Source organism: Saccopteryx leptura, chromosome 5 (assembly GCF_036850995.1).
Source record: "Saccopteryx leptura isolate mSacLep1 chromosome 5, mSacLep1_pri_phased_curated, whole genome shotgun sequence".
Taxonomy (NCBI): domain Eukaryota; kingdom Metazoa; phylum Chordata; class Mammalia; order Chiroptera; family Emballonuridae; genus Saccopteryx; species Saccopteryx leptura.
The window spans coordinates 10,903,515-10,923,010 of NC_089507.1; the positions used below are offsets into that span (position 1 = coordinate 10,903,515).

The 19,496-nt window shown below is 38.8% G+C and overlaps 2 protein-coding genes across 10 annotated transcripts in view; one reads left to right on the forward strand and one right to left on the reverse strand.

The window, feature by feature from the left end:
- Positions 1-8,213, forward strand: part of NCAPG (non-SMC condensin I complex subunit G) — a 28,463-nt gene extending 20,250 nt beyond the window's left edge. Inside the window, exons 15-21 of the mRNA XM_066384693.1 lie at positions 581-762; positions 1,035-1,209; positions 1,931-2,092; positions 2,325-2,469; positions 2,876-2,962; positions 4,840-4,909; positions 5,967-8,213. Coding sequence (XP_066240790.1) covers positions 581-762; positions 1,035-1,209; positions 1,931-2,092; positions 2,325-2,469; positions 2,876-2,962; positions 4,840-4,909; positions 5,967-6,090 — 945 coding nt within the window. The 3' untranslated portion in view covers positions 6,091-8,213. The remainder of the gene's footprint in view (positions 1-580; positions 763-1,034; positions 1,210-1,930; positions 2,093-2,324; positions 2,470-2,875; positions 2,963-4,839; positions 4,910-5,966) is intronic.
- Positions 8,214-8,358: 145 nt separating this feature from the next.
- Positions 8,359-19,496, reverse strand: part of LCORL (ligand dependent nuclear receptor corepressor like) — a 122,460-nt gene continuing 111,322 nt past the window's right edge. For 6 of the 9 annotated variants that reach the window (XM_066384678.1, XM_066384687.1, XM_066384682.1 and 3 more), the window contains one exon: positions 8,516-8,681. In XM_066384678.1, the coding sequence (XP_066240775.1) occupies positions 8,661-8,681 (21 nt within the window). In that variant the 3' untranslated portion in view covers positions 8,516-8,660. Of the gene's footprint in view, positions 8,682-19,496 lie in introns of all 9 variants that reach the window. The other 3 variants (XM_066384679.1, XM_066384690.1, XM_066384689.1) reach the window with 2 other exon arrangements.

Below are 19,496 nucleotides of genomic sequence, written 5' to 3' on the forward strand. Positions count from 1 at the left end.
TCTTATTGGATATATAATTTGCAAATATTTTCTCTCGTTTTTTATGTTGTCTTTCTTTGGTGATGATTTCCTCTGCTGGGCAGAAGCTTTTCAGTTTGATGGAGTCCCACTTGTTTAGTTCTACTTTTGTTTTCTTTGCTTTTGGTGTCAAATCCAAAAAATCACAAGACTTACGTCAAGGACCTTATTCTCTGTTTTCTTCTAGGAGTTTTGTGGTGTCGTATGGTAATTTTTTTGTCTAAGTCTTTGAGGACCTGCCCAACTGTTTCCACAGCAGCTGAACTATTTATGTTTCCACCAACAATGTACATGGGTTCCAGTTTTTCCATGTCCTTATCAACACTATTTTCCAAAGAATTCTAAGGGAATTGAAGTTTTAACAGCTAGACTAATAACATAACATAAATGGAACCTAAAAGAGGAAACAAAATCTTATGTGCTTTAAAAAAGTCATGATAAATAATAACCTGTATGATTTCTGGATAGTTCATATAAATATATTGCAGGACAGGCCACGTTTTAAGGTTTACAAAGGAAATACAAATAAAAGACTTTTTTTAACGCAAGTCATTTGTCATAGGTGTCTGAACTGCGGACAGGAGCCGCGGAAGGGCTGGCCAAGCTGATGTTCTCCGGGCTCCTGGTCAGCAGCAGGATTCTGTCTCGTCTCCTCTTGTCCTGGTACAATCCTGTGACCGAGGAGGACGTGCGACTTCGACACTGTCTCGGCGTGTTTTTCCCGATGTTTGCTTATGCGAGCAGGTGCTTGAGTCATGGCCGTAAATCGAAATCTGACTGGAAGTGAACTTCACTCCCCCGGGGTCACGTCTGTAGCATCCTTTTGTTGTTTATTCTTTTTCTTCATTGAGAAGTGATGAATGGAAGAACTTACCTAAATGTTATCTACTTGAATCATTTGGCTCTTTCCGGGATGAAAATGTACTGTCTTGATGGGGTGAATTTGAGACAGAATATATTTTTAAGAATCATGTGCTATTTCTTTGCCAGTTTACTTTCAAATTGTTTTTCAATAGGACCAACCAGGAGTGTTTTGAAGAAGCCTTTTTTCCAACTCTGCAAACACTGCTCAATGCTCCTGCATCTTCTCCTTTAGCTGAAGTAGATATCGCTAATGTTACGGAGTTACTTGTAGATTTGACAAGACCAAGTGGATTGAATCCTCAGGCCAAGAACTCCCAAGATTATCAGGTGGGTGAGTGTGCTGGCCTCTGAGTGGTCAGGATGATGATTTAGAATGCAGGTCACTGTTTTTGTTTGTTTGATAAAATAGTCCCTCTGATAGATTCCTTGAAATAGAAGCTACATTTTGATCTTGAAATTTCTGGTCTATGTGTTAATCCATAATATAAAGTAAGAAAAAAGAAAAGTTACTTTGGGAAATGCGGACATAGAAGCAATCAGTGCCGACATGTTTGCTGCTGAAAAATTACCAAAATTTCATCACCCTCACTACCCCTCCTCTCCTACTATTGGCTGTTCATCTTTCTGAATAATGACCTATGTGTTATCGAGGACTCATTGAGAGTCTTCTGATGTTAGCTGACCTGCTCTATTTCTGATAGGAGGAAGGAGAATTCAAAGAATGAAACTTTCCTCAAGCTTAGTTTTGTTTTTAATTCAAAGAAGATAAATTTAAACTGTCCCATAAATAAAATGTACTCTGGGTTTTTAATCCTTTAATGTCCTTTGGTCAAGCTTGTCACCACATTGAAAGTAAGTGTGTAATTAATTTCAGCTGCCAGTTAGGTTGGGGAGCTCATTTTGGGAGGAATATGTTCCATTTGGTTTTAGACATTTTGTTTCTTGGATTATGGCAAGATAATTAGTTGTAAATGTTGGTTAGATGTGTAGGACTGTATTGTAATCATCCCATTTTTAATTTACAAAGATTTTTATCTTGATTTTCTAGGCCTTAACAGTTCACGACAATTTGGCTATAAAAATTTGCAATGAGATCTTAACATGTCCATGTTCACCAGAAGTTCGGGTCTATACAAAAGCCTTGAGTTCCTTGGAACTCAGTAGCAATGTTGCTCAAGATCTTTTGGTTCTGTTGAATGAGATGTTGGAGGTAAGGCAGTTTCTAAAGACTCTTATTTATATATTTTTATCAAAGTAAAATTTACATGGTTGTATTAAGTTTTACATGTTAGCACAATGGCTTTGCTCATTTGAAGTAAATATTTCCTTCATAAATTTAATAAAATTTTTGAATGTTTTAAAACAACTTGATATTAGCATGTTGCTTTTTTGAAATATTAGAAAATCCTGTATTTAAAAAATGTTAATGTTTTTTGTCATAGCAAGTAAAAGATAGGATATGTCAGAGAGCTTTGGAGAAAATCAAACTTCAGTTAGAAAAAGGAACTCAAGAATCTGGTGACCAAGCTGTGGCGGCACCAGATGCTGGTACCAAGGCGACAGCAAGGACCTGGGACAGCGGAGACGGTAACAACATGCACATCTGAATATTCATGACTCTTCCTGTCATCTTTCCTGAGACGAAGTTTTTTTCCTATAACATGCGGTTGGGTTTCAGAAACGGAAAGGAAATTTTTCTAATTAATCCCCTTGAGAACCACGTATAATTGCTAAGTGTTTGTTCTACTTTTATAATTTTTTTTGTGTGTACATTTCTCACCATATGACCATACAGACTTTTTTCCTAGGAGTTTTGCTTGCTTACTTGCCAGTATTCACATTTTCTGGAACACTGATTTATGATACATTTTCAATAGCTGCTAATGGGACTGGTTGTCATTTCTGTTTTATGAAAAATTGACTTGGAAAGACCATTTAAAATAATTCATGAAGCTATTTTTTATTCACATTGTTGCATTGTCTCCTTTAATAGAAAAGAATAAAGAATTATTTATAACGCCTCTTAAGAATGTAAAAGCAACCGGAGCGTCAAAAACCACTCAGCCGAAGACTAACAGAGGTGTGTGCGGGTTGATTAGCTCTGTATAAACCTTTCAGTTTTGTTTTCTAGTGAACTACTTTGCAAGTCCTTACCTTTGTTTCCCTAGGGACAGATGTCTTAGGTATTTTTTGCTTCTTAATTCTTTCAGCTGATAATTAGGTTTTGTCTTGTAATCTAAAATATTAGCGTTGCTCTGAGTGCCTTTGTTAGAAATATGATACAAAAGATCTGTTGCAAAAGATTATTTGGGTTAAGTTGATTTTTATTAGCAAATGATCAATGATGATTTTCTATTATCAGATTTTGGTGTTCTGTTCTTTTTTTGACAGAGACAGAGAGTCAGAGAGAGGGATAAATAGGGACAGACAGGAAGGGAGAGAGATGAGAAGCATCAATTCTTCATTGTGGCTCCTTAGTCTCCTTAGTTGTTCATTGATTGCTTTCTCTTATGTGCCTTGACTGGGGGGCTACAGCAGAACGAGTGACCCCTTGCTCAAGCCAGTGACCTTGGGCTCAAGGTGAGCCTTGCTCAAACCAGATGAGCCTGAGCTCAAGCCAATGACCCTGGGGTTTGGAACCTGGGTCCTCCGCATCCCAGTCTGCTGCTCCGTCCACTGCGCCACCGCCTGGTCAAGTGGTGTTCTGTTCTTAAATGATTAAGCAGTCTTGTCGCTTTTTCTGGGTTTCTGTTTTCCTTTTTCACATTTTATTTCATATTTCTCCAACATAATTTATTTTCTGAGGGATATCCAACAATAGAGGATTTGTTGGAATAATGTAAATGTTGACTATTAGGCGATCACTTGGAGAAAAAGTCTGTAAATCAAGATATTTTTATTGTTTTATTATTTTATTTCAAAAGCAGTGCATTATTACGGAAATCCATCCAACCATACCAATGTAAAGAACACCAATAATATCATCCATGAGTCAACTATTATTTTAATCCTTGAAAAATGTTTTTCGAGGCCTTTTTCTATACAGATTTAATATTTTTCTAAATGGAATATGTCCATGATATCGTTTTGTAGCTAGTCAATTACTAAATGCTAATTGCTGGATATCCCAAATTAGTCCCAATTGTTGGATATTTTCTTGTGGATAATGATATTAGAAGTTTAAAAGCAAATATGTATTATAAGGTTTCGGGAGGGAAAAACCAATAAGTCTCATGAATAAGTAGGGTTTACAAATTTCAACCAGATTATTATACTGAACAATATGATTTTGATAAGATTGCTTTTAGTCAGATACTATCCCAGTAAAACACTGCCTTTTTTTGATAGCTCAAAATTTATATATATATATATATACATATATATACATATTGTTATCACAGATGGAACCTGCCAAACTTTATATTCTTAACCTTGCAGAATTTTTGCAACACCTGACATATTAAGGCTCTTAATATTTATACTGAAATATGTTTTAGAACACATTTGAATTGACCAGGTATATGTTTGATTATTGTACAAGAAGCCATTACTTACTGATTAAAGTTCTATTTCTTAAGGACCTGTTTTATGGGATTAACCTGCCTATCTTTGTACTATAAATTTTCATTAGCTCCTCCATATACTTCGTACTACAGCCCTAATAGAGATACTTTCTTTATAAAGCATATTTTCCACATACTTCTTGCCTATAATTACATTTAATTAAAATTTTCCTTCATATTTTCCCTTGCCTGTTATCAGAGTTTACAAAAGAAATTGATAACTTTTTCATCTTGTGTAGAAGTTCTTTCTCTCTGTGGTGTTGATAGTTGGTACAGGGTAGCTGGGAACTTAGGAGGCGATGTGTTGCAGAAGAAATGTAAAGAATTTAGGTAGCCCAGAAACTGATTTTAAAAAATAAGCAATTAACAATTTTGATACTGAACTATCTTTAAGGTCGAAGGAAAGTGACAGCGTCAGGCAGAATTACCAGGAGACGATGGACTTCTGAGGCTGACTCGGAAAGGTACTCCATGTGTAGAGTATGTAGAGGTCTACTTTGTGTCTAAAATTAGGAAAAATTGTTTTCCTAATGTCTGTGTTCTACATGACAGTGAACCTCAGTATATAACAAGGTAATCAGTGAAAACTCATAGCTATGTCTTGGATTCCATTATCAAAAGCATTTTGACCTCCTATAGCTTATTTGCTTTTCCTATTAGTTGGCATGGTCTTTATTACAAGGTAGTCATCTTGATAGTATGTTCTTTCAATTTATATTTCCATGTGTTCTAATTACACGATCATGTGTATGTGACTCTAATTTGAATTAGCGACTCTTGAGATTAAGATATGGCTTCTCTACATTTACAATGATAGAATAATTCTGCCTATAATTTGGACATATTAGGGGTATAGTGCAGTGGTTTCCAACCACTGGTCTGTGAAAGTTAAGCACCCTAATGTTGTGTGAAGATTATAGACCCATGATTATAGACTTCATAATTTTCATACATCAGGGTGGTTCACTCTTTCACGGACCAGTAGTTGGAAAACACTGTTATAGTGTTTGTATTTGGTTTCTGCCAATTAGCCACTGGTGGAAGCTGAAGGCTGTAGCTGCCTTGCATTCATTTATTCATTGGCAAAACTGTGTTATGTTTTCAGTACATTACTGTAATAAATTTAAAAATCTTTTTGGAACCATGCTGTTTACAGTGTTTTAGTAATTTATTGCCCAAATTAAGAGAACATTTTTTTCCTACCATTTCTGTGTTCTCCAAAAAAACTCTTGGGCAGTTGTGAACCTTGTTTAATTACATCCTTCATTACAAAAGTTTGTGTTTTTTTTTTCCTCCTTTCCTTCTGTACAACACCAGGTTTAGCTAGGTTTTCCATGATTTCAGTTTGCCGGGTAACCAGTTTTTGGCTTTGTTTGAGACTGTAGTTTCAGGCTTAGTGGAATTGGGGTATCAATTACACACTGATAGAATGAGAGTCAGAAACAAAGAAAGTTTTATTTATAAATAAACTGTGGTTTTAAAGCTTGTATTTAAGTTGGTGTCTTTTCCACATCTGTTTAGTGATCGTGACGTTCCAGAGCCACAGTCAGAAATGCGGATGAGATTACCAAGACGGGCCAAGACAGCAGCACTGGCAAAAAGTAAACTGAACCTCGAGCAGCTGCTCAGTGAAGACGTCGGTTAGGAGAAATGATGGCGGGAGTCCTTTTACAAATGTCTTTACAATTATTTTCAGTTCTTTGCTTTAATAAACTTAACCTTGTGTTAAAATTTGAAACACTTTGCCTGATGTCTAGCCGGACGTTCTGCTGTGTGATTCCACGTTCCTTTGGCCTGTACTGAAGCCGGAGGACTGTGTCTGTCAGTGTGCTCCACACAGTGTCCGCGTCAGTCCCAGGGGTATCACCAGAATCTCTGGTGGGCCTAGGGACTGCTTCTCAAACAGGCTTTCCAGGTGATGCTAGGAACATGCTTAAAATCACGGCACTGGTAGAACTAGCTAATGGTTAGCATTTGAGAAGTTTATGACTAGAAGGGCTGGTTACAATGTAGTTGAACAGATTTTCAATCTCAGAACCTATGTAAAAAGCACCATCTCGAGGGCTAATGAAGTCCCACAGACTTGCTAGAAATGAGCTCACTTCCAGGAAGGAGGACGTATCATGAACCACACTACCAGCATTCCAGTTCAACAGTTCTCATTCTGATAACTTACATTTCTTATACTAAAGACATTTCTGATCATGCTACCTGCAGGGTAATTTCTCTTTCTAAAATATTTGCACGAGAGCCCTAGTTTGCTTGTGTGTGATGGTGTTTCCTGGGCTGGGGAGGTGTTCACACGCTCATATTACCCCTTTGAGTGGTACGAACGTTCATGTATGTCCTCACTCAAAGGGTTAACAAATAACTCACTACTCAAAGGGTGAAACATGGACTTGCTTTCTATGTTTTTGGCATAACAATAACATTTATTGTGGGCAAACAATACTAATGAGAAAAGAATGTGACAGGAAGTCCTCTATATACTAATCATGGGCGCTATTCATTGTCGATTTCATTTATCTTCTGAAATTGGCACTTGCCTGACTTATGAAACATACACGGTATGAAATCAGTCCCCTTTCCTTCTGCAACACCCAACAATACATCTTATCCATCTAATAATTACCTTTTCTCTTTACTCATCAGACTAGAAATGCCCTAACATTGGATGTTTTAATACTTGTGCTTTATTTACGAGAGGCCATTTATCAAAGTGATGTTCTAAGATGGAGCTAAAGTTAACGACTGTTGTGCTTTTTAGAACCAAATCGCTATATTACATACATATACACGTGCTGTATAAAACTTAGAAGTATAAAAGGAGTCCGAAAGTTACAAAGTAAGAATGCTTATTATAAGCAAAAGGAAAAGGCAGATGTGGTGGTGATATAAAACAATGAAAAATAGATGATTTCACTCTGTTGGCTCTGTGTCTTTTCCTGTGCTTCAAGTTCTTTATGCAAGTCTTTTTTTGTTGTTCAAATCCTTGTTTTAAAAATAAATTATTTTGGGGGGAGGGGGTAAGGAGAAATAAGGACTTAAAATGTCATCAAACTAAATTCCATTTACCTCCTAGGCAGGCTATCCAAAGGAAAGGAGCTACGTCCTTGCGTACTCACATGGACCACCATGTCCAAGCTTTCTTTATCTGGCTGGGAGAAATAAATTAAGCACCAAACCTTTAGTATTCTTACTATTCAAGTTTCTGACACATCACACAAGCCATTGCGGAAGCGATACTTTTTGCACTATAAGAGTTAAAGGTAGGGAATATCCTGGTTAAAAAAAAAATCCCTTTTACACTTTAAAATACAATGGCTAACATACAATAAAATCAATAGATGTAAATCCATTTACCATTCATTTTTCATTCAAAACTGGTAACGTCCAGAAACCCAGGCAGTATTTTTGTCTGTAAGAGGCATAGGCTCGCTGAAGAGTACACATGCAATTGTGCCGCTGTTCTTACAGCCCAGACTTGCAGAGTTGAAAAGTACAGAGAAAGAAAACCGGTCAGGTCAAATTCTCCTATGAATGGAAACATGCTACTTGATGATAAGCTATGATCAATTTTTCTATACATATATAACTTTGAAAAAGATATACTTCTAAGAGATACCTTTGTCTTTCACCAATTTACTTCGAGGTAGTTGGTATCCACCTGTTAATACAACTGTTCATATGTCAGGTCATCATCACAAATCTTTACAGCGCTAGCCTTCTAAACCATGTAATGTGTTATATATTAAAACTTTGTGCACAGAAATAGAACTGGGGACAATTATGTATTTAAACTTAGGGCATAAAAAATTCACAAAATACCATTAAAAAGAGGAACATGAAAATCCATCTGTACTGCAAAATTCCACAAGGTCTGATGTAAAACATGTAAAAAACATACAAAGAATATTATCAAAGTGATTAATGCTATGATTTAATATAAAGACAAATCACAGGACTAGAAATATTTCAAGGTCAATTGATAAATGCTTATTGTTCAGAAAGAGTATTGACGTACAAAGTAAGGATAGTGCAAGAAGAACTGCAATCTATTTCTCTTCACTTTTGAGATTTTGGTTATGAACTGTACAGCTTGCTAGAGATGCTGCTGTCAAATTCAGATTCCATTCAATGGGACGATTAAGGCACATCTTAATGGGGCTCAAAGGGCAACTTGCTGTGTTCCCATCAGACAAATTCAGTTTCTCATCAGTTTTCATTTGTAGCACGCTGGAAAAAAAAGTGTAAAGCATTTCAGTTTTATTTCAATTTCAAAGGAATGATCAACCTTGTAAAAAAAATTCAGTCGTTTTATTGTTGAGACCACTCAACATTAGAGTGGACAGAGCATTTATCATCCTTAAAGTATGATTTTTTTTTTTTTTTTTTTTTTTTTTTTTTGCTCCTGTCTCCTTATTGAACTGAATACATATGTAAGCCAGATACTTGAGAAGTTGGTCACTCAGATACGACTGGATAAAAAAATCTTCACTGCATATACAGATTTCATCAGAATACATCAGAACTGAGTTTGGCAGGAACCACCCCCCCCCCTTTTGTGGCAGAGAGAGAGAGTCAGAGAGTGAGGGACAGACAGACAGGAAGGGAGAGAGATGAGAAATATCAATTCTTCATTGCGGCTCCTTAGTTGTTCATTGATTGATTTCCCATATGTGCCTTGACCAGGGAGCTACAGCAGACTGAGTGACCCCTTGCTCGAGCCAGCGACCTTGGGTGCAAGCTGGTGAGTTTTGCTCAAACCAGAGGAGCCCGCGCTCAAGCTGGCGACCTTGGGGTCTCGAACCTGGGTCTTCCACATCCCAGTCCGATACTCTCCACTGCGCCACTGCCTGGTCAGGCAGGAGTCACCCCTTGTAACTTTTCCTTTAACCTATCAAGGATCAGAGCCACTTTGAGATGAGAAGGAACTAACCTTTAGTGAATGCCTGCTACATTCGAGGCACATTCATATGTACTATATCTCATTTAAATTTCCTAACAAGTAAGCAAGGTTAGTATACTTATCCTCATAATAAAGGACAAAAGTGAGTCCTGGAGAGTTAAGTACACGTATGCCTGAGGTTATAGTCCCTGAGCCGGAACTGGATACAGTCCTTACTCTCTCCCTTATGCCTGTCTACTAGATCTTCTGATGAAAATATTTCCCCACAGAAACTTGAGAATCCACACAACATGCAATGCACATGTAATCACAAGCCTTAGTGACAGTCAATTCAGATCTTCGGATGTGAACTTTATGTTTATAGACTAATAGCTTGCTATACACTAGCTTATTTGATATCTAGTTGATTAGCTTGGTTGGACATCATTCCTCAGCTCTCCCCAGCCCCAGGGGTCTATGATCCCATTAGGGGGAAAGGAGTGGTGTAACTAGAGTTTCAGTGACTTGTTGAAGGTGGTAAATGAAGCAGCACCCAGACTTCAGTAGCATTTTCCCGATCCCTCCCTTGTACCTTCAACCAACTGGCTGACTGACCACTCAATCAGCCAGGGAGCTTGAACCTGTTAGACTGGATTTTAACAGCCATGATGTTCTCCCCGAGTTCTCCCAGGCAAACCATCCCAGTTCCACTGGATGACCGTTTTCATGGATATGAAACAAACTGACAAACTCAGCTAGTTAGAAGAGTACTCATTAAAGAGTAAATCACTTCAAAAAGCCAAAACAGAGATATGACTAATAGGATTGCATTTAAAGTAAGTCATGGCAGATATGTGACAAATTAGAGATACAAACCAATATTTTCACTCATATCAGAAATCTTATCTGATTTCTAAAAATATTAACATTGATTACTATTAGGCCGTTATACCCTTCATGGACCTCAAGTTTGGTTTTTCAAGTAAGCAATGCTCAGATAAAGTAGTAATGTTTTTCCTTTCTCCAAGGACTCTAGTCTTCATGTTTTTATTATTTGTGTCCTCAAAACAAAAATGGTCCTGGCCGGTTTGCTCAGTGGTAGAGCGTCAGCCTAGTGTGTGGAAGTCCTGGGTTCAATTCCCCACCAGGGCACACAGGAGAGGCGCCCATCTACTTCTCCACCCTTCCCCCTCTCCTTTTTCTCTATCTCTCTCTTCCCTTACCACAGCCAAGGCTCCATTGGAGCAAGGTGGTCTGGGTGCTGAGGATGGCTCCATGGCCTCTGCCTCAGGCTCTAGAATGGCTCTGGTTGCAATGGAGCAATGCCCCAGATGGGCAGAGCATCGCCCCCTGGTGGGCATGCCAGGTGGATCCCCATTGGGCACATGTGGGGTCTGTCTCTCTGCCTCCCTGCTGCTCACTTAAGAAAAATACAAACAAAACAAAACAAAAACGTTTGATGCACACTTCCTTGAGAAACTGTAAGGCTCTGAGAATACAATTCTATATATTAATCAAGGCCCCTTGGTGGACAGATCTATCACATATCCAAATCCAAAGAAGAAACATGATGGTGTGGAGCAACAAATCACGATCAAAAAAACTTGTTTTCCATTTGTTATTTGATTGACAAAGGTATAATCATTACCGAATAATACTTTAATAACGACAGTATTCTTTGCAATACTGTAAAGGCAGTTTCTTTTACTTTTCTAGAGAGTGTACTCTAAATTTGGGCACACAAACTCCAGGGATGCACAAAATTATACATGTGTATGGGATGAAAAACACTCAATGTTAGTGCTAATGCACAGGTTGACACGCGTACTTCACAAATACACACTTAAACCTAGTTGGGGTGCAAAGTTTAGACAATGCTGATGTATAAAATACTAATAATAGAAGAACACAGCTATCCCATGAAGTGCTAGCCAGAGAGAACAACAGAGCTAGCAGGAAACCCTACCCCCTTTTTAAAGAAGACAAGGACTTAGGTTTGGGAAAATATAAAAACAAACTTCTTTTTAGAGTATCCTAACCAGGTGTATGTGGACTAACATACGAACCTGGGTCACTAATTAATCTGGTATTAACCAGAGCACTATTAAATTCCATTGTTATACCATCAAATTATTTCACTTTTATTGAGTACCCCCTTGAAAGCACTTTGGAATAGAAACCCGAGGAAGACAAAGAATTTGCAAACAAAGACTTTTGAACAAATATTCCTTTATATTTGGAAACTAAAATTTTGACTAATTTAGGTTTAGTGTCAGGACTTTGTGGTATAATCATACACATTGGTAAGAAGTGAGAGATTAATAACTGTTAAACTTCTCTTGACATACTTTCAAAACAATGTATTCTTTTGTATATTTTAAAAATTGGTGTGTGTGCAAAATTAGAAAATCACTGTGAAATATTATACAATGAAGTCTCACTGCTCCCTAGTCCCTTTTCTGGGAGCAACTAGTTAACCAATTTCTTGTCTTCATATTGACATATATTCATATTTGCGTTTCAACTATCTTCATTCCTCCTATACAATTCTGTATCTTGCTTTAAAAATACATATATTTTCACAACACAGGAAATACAGTCAATGATACTGTAATAACCATGCTGCCACATGGGTACTAGAATTGTCAGGGGGAACACATTGTGAAGTATATGATTGTCTAACCACTATGCTGTACACCTGAAACTAATACATAATACGAAATGTCAACTGCAACTGAAAAAACAAAAAATTTAAAAAATTAAAAAGATATTTTCTTCAGGCCTGACCTGTGGTGGCGCAGTGGATAAAGCATCAACCTGGAATGGTGAGGTCACCGGCTCGAAACCCTGTGCTTGCCTGGTCAAGGCATGTACTCCTCCCCCTTGCCTTTCTTTCCTCTTTCTAAAATTGGTGAATAAAATCTTTAAAAATACATTTTTGTTCATATTGCCTCATATCTGTATACAATGGATACCTGATTCTTCTAACAGCTACGTATGTAGAATTCCACTCTATGGATATGTCAATATAATTTGTTGGTCTTTAGTTGATAGACTTTGGGGATATTCCAGTCTTTTGCTTAAAATATCAGTGTATTGAATCTTATTGTATGTGTTCAGGTGCATCTATAGAGTTGATGTCTAGGAGTTAGGATAACTGGGTCAAAGGGTGCTTTTCAAATTTTGATACACATTTGCCCAATGTCTATCATAGACTATGCACCATGTTACGCTCTAACAGTGCATGTAAATATTTGTCTTCTTGCACACTCTTACCAATATGCAATGAAACACAGGGATTTGGGGGGAAAAAGATAGCTGAAAAGGGCATGCCATTATTAATTTGCACTTCTGCCATGAGGAAGGTTAAGCTTATTTTCATATCTTAGAAGCCATTTGAATTTCCTTTTCTGTGTTTGCCATTGACGATCTTTTCCTTGTAATATGCAGTTAAGATTAATCCTTTGTTCTGTGTTTTACAATCCCATTCCCCTTCTTAACCTGCCTAGTCCATAAGTTGTACCTGCTTATGGTGATTCTGTCATGAACCCACTCTAAATTTTTTGTCATCAAATTAATCAATATTTTATTTCATGTTTTCTCTGCTTTACATCATGATCAGAAACCTGAAGCAGGAGCATTTAAATTGTCTGAAAAAGTGGCTCCATATTTCCATATCCAGGGTTCTACTGGAAGCTCAGTAATACTGTGTGCAGTAGTGTTCTTGAGAGTAAAGAACACAAAGACCTGGATTCTAATTCTGACACTAATAATAATAATGTCTCATTGACCTTGGATAAGTAGCCTTAGCTTCCTTCAGCCTAATTTCCCATCTGTAAGAAAAAACGACATCTTCCTGGCTTACCTTATACATTTCTGATGACCTAAAGAGATCTCATTAACATGCTCTAAACACCACACAGAGCTACACACAAACGTGAAGGCTTAGTCTAACACTGCATGTTTTGGTGAAAGAAGAAAGAAGCTGGAAGAGAGGTACTCATCGCACCTAGGTGGTGGGTGAACAGTGAGCAAGGGCAAGGGGTGCTGAGATGATTATCTAGACGTCAAAGCCGATTTTTAGTATTTCAGGGATTCCATCCACCCTAAGAGGGAGCCTGCCTCTGTGTTCCATCTGAATGGAAGTTTACAGAATCCACGCACTTACAAAGTATAAAAGATGAAAATCTTCTGTTGGCTATGGAAGTTCAATTATCATTTGTGATTTAAATGAATGGTTACTGATAATTCTAACAAAAATAATTTTTTAAAAATCCAGCTCTACATCACCCCCTGGTGGGCATGCCAGGTGTATCCCGGTTGGGCACATGCGGGAGTCTGTCTGACTGCCTCCCCGTTTCCAACTTCGGAAAAATGAAAAAAAAATAAAAGAAAAGAAAAAAAATTTAAAAAATCCAGCTCTAATAATTTCAACTTGTTTTACTTATTCCTGGAGATGCACTGGGGTCATTTCTGTCATACAGACAATGCACTGTGTGCTAGCCAAAGTGCAGGAAACAATAAATTTTAGTGTGATTAAGACGGGTCTGAAAATATATATGGAGCAGTTGCTGTATGTCAGGCACTATGCCAAAGCCTTTTTTACATTATTACCTCATTCAATTCTAATAACCACCCATTGAGTCTCAAAGAAGTAAAGTGACTTATCTAGGTCACAGAATTAATAAGTGGAAGTCTTCAGGGCCTGTGATCTATGACCCTACCATGCATACTAACTCTTGGGTTGTAATTCTGTCATGATTCTCCAGGTTAATGCCCATTTATCTAATACTTCAGAATACTCAACAAGTCCTGAAGATGTACAGTAATAACTGTCTAGGAGAGCTACATATTTAGAGCATGAAGTTTCCTCATATTTAATTAAGTAAAGAGCTGCTCGTCATATCTTCCAATTTCTCAAGGGAAAGAAAGTGTTAGGGGACAGACTGATGTTTTGAAGAGCTACCATAAGGGTATTCTTTAGATTGGGTTCACAAACACAAATTCATCTTTTCAAAGGGAGAAAGAAGTCAGCTTGCACGCACGGAGAGACTGAATTCTGGTATGGGATTTGGAATTGCAAAGGTTACTCTAAAGCAGTGCCCCAACCCCCAGGGCCGCGGACTGGTACCGGTCCGCAGAGAAAGAATAAATACCTTACATTATTTCCGTTTTATTTTTATTTAAGTCTGAACAATGTTTTATTTTAAAAAAATGAACAGATTCCCTCTGTTACATCCGTCTAAGACTCACTCTTGATGCTTGTCTTGGTCACGTGATACATTTATCCGCCCACCCTAAAGGCTGGTCCGTGAAAATGTTTTCTGACATTAAACCGGTCCTTGGCCCAAAAAAGGTTGGGGACCACTGCTCTAAAGTACGAAGCCATCAAATTTGAACTCATTCATTTAAGTTCAAAGTCTGGAGTTGATTACTTTAATGAGTTACCCTATACTTGCTATCACCATTTTCTTATCTCTTATTCCTTAACCTACTCTAATCTGGATTTTAGGTCTTCACTGCACGAAAATAGCACTGACTAAGGTCACCAATAAATTTATAAATCTAATGTATGATGTTGAATTTTCAACTTTTTTGCCTTCCTGAGAACATTCAAACTATTAACCATTCCTTTACTATGGAGCAAACTGCGTTTCTCCCTTATTTACATGTTGAAGCCCTAACCCTCTATACTAAGAGATACAAAGCCTTTAGGAGGTACTTAAGGTGAATTGAGGTCATAGGGCCCTAATCTGATGGGATTAAACCAGTTTTAAAGTAGCACAGTTCTCACCTGGACTATCATAAGGGCTATGCCTCAACTCTCACATTACACCATTCATTTCCCACAATGCAGTCTGATCTTTTAGAGAGGAGAATTTGATGATGTCCTACACCCTCCCCATCTACTCCCAATTTAAGTCTGTATTTTAGGCGCCATCGGAAGCCACTGAATGTACGTAACCATGGTTTACGAGAACCTGCCTGGTCTAGGCTTCCTTTACTTACTCTTCAGTCTTCATCACACAGTCTCCTCCTTTCTTTTCTCTCTTGGCTCTAGACACACCAGTGGTTTTACCCCTTTCCCTGCCAAGAATACAACGGCTTAGAGGGTTTTTTTTACATGCAGTTTCTTCTTCCTGGAAGTGCCCCCCCCCCCTTCTCTGCCACTCGGCCTGGTCAGTTCTCACCCAACAGACAGAGCTCAGTCCAATGGCCATTTCCTCAGAAAAGTCCTCACTTCCCTGACTTATAAATTCTTTCTATAAGGAAGTCTCGCTGTAACACCTATCAATTAAGAAGTTGTTAAGATTTGTGTGATTATTTACTCAACGATTGCCTCTCCAAATAAACCCGAACTCTGTGAGCAGGTCCCATGCCTGGTTCTGTCTCTGGTTAAGTCCCTGCCTAGCACACTGCCTGGCACACAGGAGACAAACATTTCTCAAAGAATAAATTAAAGGCGTCTATAGAGTCTAGCTATGTTAATATAACAGAGACACAATGTCACAAACAAATGAACTTTCCAGGATACCTGGAATTGGAATTGAGGGGAGGAAAAAGCAGCCAAGGTTTTGTTTAAAATTAAACAAACAAACAAAACCCAAGCTAAACCTGACCGGATAGCTATGGGGATTTTTTTTTTTGTAATGAAATGATAGGTGAATCCAGTAGGCTCAACATTGTAATCAGAATTCACTCAGCTCCATTACAAAGAAAACCGTTCACTGCCCAGGAAAATGGGGTGTAGGGGTGAGGTGGAAGCCAGCAGAGCCGACTTAAGAATTTAGAATGCCTAAGGGAAGAAACAAGAGAAAAAAGGGGTACAACACCTGAGGAAGGAAGTAAGGTGAGAAGTACTGGGACCAGCCTCTTACACGGTGATGGCAAACCTTTCTATAAAAATCGCCCACTTTTGCAGTGCTGGTCAACCTAGTCCCTCCCGCCCACTAGTGGGCGGTCCAGCTTTCAAGGTGGGCCAATCACGGTGCTGTTTGGTTGCTCTGCTACCGCCCACCATGAAAGCTGGACCGCCCACTAGTGGGCGGGAGGGACCAGGTTGACCAGCACTGCAAAAGTGGGCGGTTTTTATAAAAAGATTCGCCATCACGGCTCTAACAGGTGGCAGGAGCTGGTTAAGGGAAGAAAGGGGGACCCTCGGACTTACCTCATATAGATAAAGCAGGTCTGGAGGCTGTGGTGAGAGAATAAAGATTTACAAAACAGTAACACTGGCACTCAGGGCTCCCCCAGCGTCACCCTGCTGGATAAAGGCAAGTCTTGTCCCACAGAGATAAAACCAAACTCCTCATCAGAAGTACATCGAATGGCAGGGAGGGCATGGGTGTTGGGAATTGGGGTAATTCTCTACTAAAAAAATATATAATGATTTCTTTTCTAGCCACTCCATATGGAAATAGAAACAGGCGCCAGCACACATCTCCCACAAAGGGCCAGGTAAACACTGTCAGCTCTGTGGGCTCTGTATGGTCTCTGCTCGACTCCTCAGTCCAGGTTTCGCCGGCAAGACCGGCTATCGGACCTATGTCAGCAGAGAGTGTGGGGGGACCCCAGCACTTGGCTGACACAGTGGGCCAGACGGGCCACCTCCTGACTTAGAGAATTCATAGTGTTTGAAAATAATTTTATAATCCATATCCACTAGTATGAAAAATCAACCAAATTATCTTTCTTCAATTTATGTTGGTAAAGTAAAGCAGCTCTAAATGTTTTTTGTTTGTTTGTTTTTTTGTTTTGCTCTGTTCCCTGAATTACTTTGTGACTCTGATGTCTAACACGGTGCCTGGTAGAACAAAAGGAAAAGTATCTGATATCTGTTGATTAAAGTGAATGGTTTTCCATGAAAGATATGGGGCAAGAGTGAAGCAGGATATCCTGAAAAACTCAGTAATGGGGATAAAGTAATGGGATACAAAATATTCAAGGAGAATGCCTAAAAATATATCAAGACGAGGGCTCATCCAAGTTGCTGATTTATATTTTAGTCAGTATTATGGCAAGTCAGAAGCTCTAACACCTAAAAAACCCTCTTTACTCAGTTCCTGATAGGGAAAAAGTGAAATAGTAAACAGTAATTTTTTAAAATTCCTGACTTCATTAAAACACTTGAAATAACTGAGTCAAAGTTTTAATAGTTTTACTTAAGGCATTTGCAGTTAGCAAAGATAATATGAAGCCCACATAAAATGAAATGTCAATGAATCTGCCTTTCTTCACTCAGCATGAAATAAACCTAACACAAAATGGGTTGATCAGAACGTGACCATCTTTGGCTCATAGATATTGACCACAGTGTTTTTTTTTTGTTTTTTTTTTTGCATATTTCTGAAGCTGGAAACAGGGAGAGACAGTCAGACAGACTCCCGCATGCGCCCGACCGGATCCACCCGGCATGCCCACCATGGGGCGATGCTCTGCCCACCATGGGGCGATGCTCTGCCCATCCTGGGCGTCGCCATGTTGTGACCAGAGCCACTCTAGCGCCTGGGGCAGAGGCCACAGAGCCATCCCCAGCGCCCGGGCCATCTTTGCTCCAATGGAGCCTCGGCTGCGGGAGGGAAAGAGAGAGACAGAGAGGAAGGGGGGGGGGTGGAGAAGCAAATGGGCGCTTCTCCTGTGTGCCCCGGCCGGGAATCGAACCTGGGTCCTCCGCACGCTAGGCCGACGCTCTACCGCTGAGCCAACCGGCCAGGGCGACCACAGTGTTCTTTTAATAGTGAATCTTAATAAAGCACTTACAATTTTGATGACTTTACCTTATTTTATACACAAGGACAAATACAGTATATAAATGAACATATTTTTACAGTCACTGCATTCTTCCTGGGAATATCACAGTAAAATAGAAACCTGAGTAGAAAACTATATAGGGCATGCTTCCCAATGATGTTCTCCAGACTGTTCAGCGGAATACAAAAAGGTGTCACTTATATAGTCGGGGAGTACAGTTTGACATGCTAACAGGCACGCTGACCCTGTTAGCGTGATAAACACGGGAGGAGGACTGAGCATGTCTCAGCGTTATTACACCCTGGGATGCTCGGCACACAGACTGCCTTGGGGAATGAGTGTTTGTTTCTCAGAATACATCTTTGGAACACTTGTGTAGCAAACTAGATTAGGGTACCAGTGAATTACTTGGAAACTTTTTTTTTTCTCATCAAAATGAAATTTAGAAAATCACCTATTCTAGCATCATAGTTTTTCCATTAAATAATAATGCTGAATAATGGCACAGGAAGAAACTCTGAACTTTAATTTTATTTCCAAATGTTTAAAGCTATTCTGTGTCCAAGGTTGCTTCAACCACTCAAAATTTAGAAGAACATCTTGAGTTAGAACCCAGAACACGTGGTAGAGTGTTCATCAGCAGGACCAGAGGATGCATGGTTAGTCGGGGTTCAGGCTGTTGAGGAATATACTGTTAATTAAAAGTCACTCATCAGTTATAGACCAGTGTGAAAACCAGCATTCAGAATGGGGAAAAAAATGTATAATCAGTCATTTTTTGAAGAGAGATGACAAAATAGGAGAAGCTTAACAAACTGAACATTTTTTAGTCATCTCAGAATCCAATTCAAAGTGTCAGCTTGAATTTAGAATTTTTACAGGAAAACGTAACATTTTAGGATGAGAACTATGAATTTAGTAGCTTTAAGTCCACATGAGGTTATTCTGGTTTTAAAATTTCTTCAGAAGTGTCCAAAGTCAGTTTATTTATATCCAGATATATATCAATTAGGAAAAGGCACATATTTGCTTTGGAAACTCAAAAGATATTGATATTAAAATGGTATTATTTTCAACAGTCACACTCCGTTATCACCTCAAAAATCACCGCTTGTAAACGAGCCCTTCACTCAGCCCCCTTTGCTCTCCCTCTCGAGCCTGTACTGGGCGCTACCATCAGAAAAGACTCCCTGGAATTCCACCTGGATCATCCAGTGTCTCACTATGCAGAGTGAACTCTTGGCTTGACCTCTTTGTCCTTCTGTCATACACACTTGGTGAACCCAAAAGCTATCAAATCTAAGGGCCCACATTCTCCATGCTTCCACTCTGGCCAGAGATAAAATAACAAAGTGTTCAATCAAGTTATTTTTGGGGACAGTATTTTAAACCTTACCTACATTGTCAATAAT